Raw genomic sequence first — 1095 nt, 5'->3', positions numbered from 1 at the left:
TTCTATAAGTATGCTGAAAACCAGTTAATTAATTTAATTTCAAAACGTTTGACATTAGTTACTAATTCACTTTGCAGTGAATAAGCATCCAGAGAGAAGCCACGGGGAGGTTGTCAAACTTTCTCTCCACAAGGACCACACAGGTCGGACCACACAGGTCGGACCACACAGGTACCCGCTGTCGCATATAGCGACGGCTAAACTTATAGCAAATAATTAAAAATTATCGGCATAAGTGATTTAGACTGACAAAAACGGCCGATCACAACACGTCTGAATACACTATATTCCTTGTGATAAATCGACCGTCGTCGCCACCGTACATACCAACTTTTATTGATTCCGAGTCCCGCACTCGTGAGAACGCAACGTACAGTTGTCCGTGCGTAAACACCGGGGACGGCAGAAACAAACCAACTCTGTCGAAAGTTTGACCCTGAGACTTGTTGATCGTCATCGCAAATGAAAGTCTCACCGGGAACTGAACCCGACGCATGGTGAAGGGCAGGTCGTCGTCTCCGCTGGACGACAGCGGTATCCTGGGGATGACGATGTCGTCCTGCCCTTCCCCCGCGTCCGCTAACAACCTCGCTTTGAAGTTGTTGCGCCTCAGTTCCGTAACCACTAACCTTGTTCCGTTGCACAGTCTGATTTTCGGATCGAGGTTCCGCAGCAGCATAACCACGGAACCGACCACCAGCGTCAGTCTGTACGGAGGAAGTCCGTCGGGCTCCAGCGAGTTCAAAAACTCGGTCGGGTAGTTGGCAATCTCGTCCACGTCGTCCGCCACCACCGTGTCTATGGCGGTGTAGGTTCTCGCGGCACCCGTGACGCGTTGCAGCACCGTGCGATTGACCTGTCTACAATCCTCGTTCCGGGGACAGAGAATAATTTTCCGAGCAAAGTCGTCGACGTTAGCCAACGACATTTGCTGCGGGTAAACAAAATCAATCAAATTAGCTATGTCACATACCATATTCCTGGGGATTTCGACGGTGTTCACATTTCCGTCGACCGCGGGCAGCTGGGCCGTTGCCGAGTTGAAGCAACCAGGCGGCAAAGTCCGCGTCGTTGTTGGCCCGCATGTTCTGCGTC

At 51.2% G+C, this 1095-nt stretch overlaps 1 protein-coding gene across 1 annotated transcript; it reads right to left on the bottom strand.

The window, feature by feature from the left end:
- Window positions 1-327: 327 nt before the first annotated feature.
- LOC103311584 (ATP-dependent DNA helicase PIF1-like) lies at window positions 328-976 on the bottom strand (the record flags this gene model as incomplete). Its single annotated transcript, XM_008191249.1, has 1 exon — window positions 328-976. A coding segment is annotated over exon 1 (649 nt), but the record flags the coding sequence as incomplete, so codon positions are not given.
- Window positions 977-1095: the final 119 nt, after the last annotated feature.

This window comes from Acyrthosiphon pisum, unplaced genomic scaffold, assembly GCF_005508785.2.
Source record: "Acyrthosiphon pisum isolate AL4f unplaced genomic scaffold, pea_aphid_22Mar2018_4r6ur Scaffold_7811;HRSCAF=8393, whole genome shotgun sequence".
NCBI classification, from domain to species: Eukaryota; Metazoa; Arthropoda; class Insecta; order Hemiptera; family Aphididae; genus Acyrthosiphon; species Acyrthosiphon pisum.
Note: the sequence above shows the minus strand (reverse complement) of the source record. Positions and strands in the feature narration are given on the sequence as shown.